General features: G+C 36.4%; 1 protein-coding gene across 1 annotated transcript in view; it reads left to right on the top strand.

Annotated features, from left to right (window-relative positions):
- The window catches only part of LOC143036160 (uncharacterized), a 3,998-nt gene extending 3,647 nt beyond the window's left edge, over positions 1–351 (top strand). The window contains exon 2 of the mRNA XM_076203408.1: positions 1–351. This exon is cut by the window's left edge and continues 471 nt beyond it. Coding sequence (XP_076059523.1) covers positions 1–351 — 351 coding nt within the window.
- The last annotated feature ends 1,341 nt before the right edge of the window (positions 352–1,692 follow it).

Here is a 1,692-nt window from a genome sequence, read left to right as displayed (position 1 = left end):
GAGAAAATTGGGAGAGGTCTTGCACAGGATTTACTTGGAACTAGAAATCTAATTTACGACTTGGCTCAAAATTACAGAAAGAAATCAGCACCACCATCATATGCTGTTAAAGATGAAAATGGAGAAGAGCTACTAACAGACGCCGAGAAAATTGACAGTAGATGGAAAAACTACTTCGAAAACTTGTTGAATATACCAAATAACGTAGAACAAAATGAGCCAGAGGACAATGTAGAGGAACTCTTTGAATCGGACGAAGATCCAATTACCGTTGAAGAGATAAAAACATCCTTAAATCGAATTAAAAATGGCAAAGCAGCAGGAGAAGACATGATTCCATCTGAAATTTGAAAAAAAAAAAACATCGAGGAAGATGGAATTCTTTGAGTAAAGGACATCTTTAACAAATGCTGGGATGAAGGAAGAGTACCTAAAGACTAGAATACATCAATAATATGCCCTATATATGAAAACAAAGGAGACAAAACTGATATAAAAACTACAGAGGAATAGCCTTAATACCACATATACAGTAGCAAAACTTTGTGAAAGAATATTAGAAAAGAGATTAAGGGGGACAGTAGAGGACAGCTTCGATGAATGGCAATATGGTTTTAGACCTGGAAGATCCACCATCGATCTAATTTTTGCCTAAAAGATGCTTTCTGGGAAAAACTGGGAATGGAATAGAAAAGTTTACTTAGCTTTCGTCGATCTGGAAAAGGCATTCGATTATGTTTCCAGAAAGATCTTGTGGTGCATCTTGGATAAAGAAGAGTATAACATTCCTCCCAAACTTAAAAGGGCAATAAAAAGCATGTACATAAACGATGCGTGCAGCGTTAAGACCCAGCAGGGAAATGGGGAATGGTTTAGCATAACTTCAGGAGTAAAACAAGGAAGTGTGCTTTCCCCAGTCTTATTCATCATTTTCATGGACTATTGTGGAAAGTTAGTGACGAGAAGAGCGGAAGGAGAAATATTTGGCTACGCAGACGATCTGGCATTGATAGCAGAAACTGAAGAAGTGTTACAGAGGTTCATTTTAGTTTGGGATGAAGAATTATCAGCCAAAGGTATGAAAATTAATAAGGGAAAAACAGAGGTTATGCTGCTGAGTAGAAATCAAGATGACATGCATGTGAGATTAGGAAATACAATTTTGAACCAAACAAATTAGTTTAGATATTTAAGAGTAATTTTCGGCACAGAAAAATGATACCTTGATTGAAATAAATAACAGGATCATGAAGTTTAATGCGACTCTCTACTTACTATATCCACTCTTTAAAGACTGCCACGTGCCAAGGAAAATAAAGACCATCTTATATACGAGTGTACTACGACCTATACTTACATATAGGCATGAGGCTTGGTCGCCTACCACCAAGGTTGGAAATAAAATTCAAGCAACAGAAATGAAAGTTTCAAGATTAATAAGGAACGTCACCAGAAGAGACAGAATCCAAAATGTTTCCATCAGACAAAGTTAATAAAACACCAGGGCCTGACGGTTGGCATCCAAGAATCTTAAAGGAAATGAAAATGAGATTGTTGTTCCATTAGAAATTATTTTCAAGAAATCCATCATATCCGCAGATGTCCCAAGAGAATAGAAGCTAGCTAACGTTACTCCCATATTCAAAAAAGGTGACAAAAAGAAGCCAAATAACTATAGGCCTATAAGTTTGA

The sequence above is a fragment of the Oratosquilla oratoria genome, chromosome 20 (genome assembly GCF_046742065.1).
Source record: "Oratosquilla oratoria isolate Oo_2021 chromosome 20, ASM4674206v1, whole genome shotgun sequence".
NCBI lineage: Eukaryota > Metazoa > Arthropoda > Malacostraca > Stomatopoda > Squillidae > Oratosquilla > Oratosquilla oratoria.
This window is presented reverse-complemented; position numbering and strand designations above follow the sequence as displayed.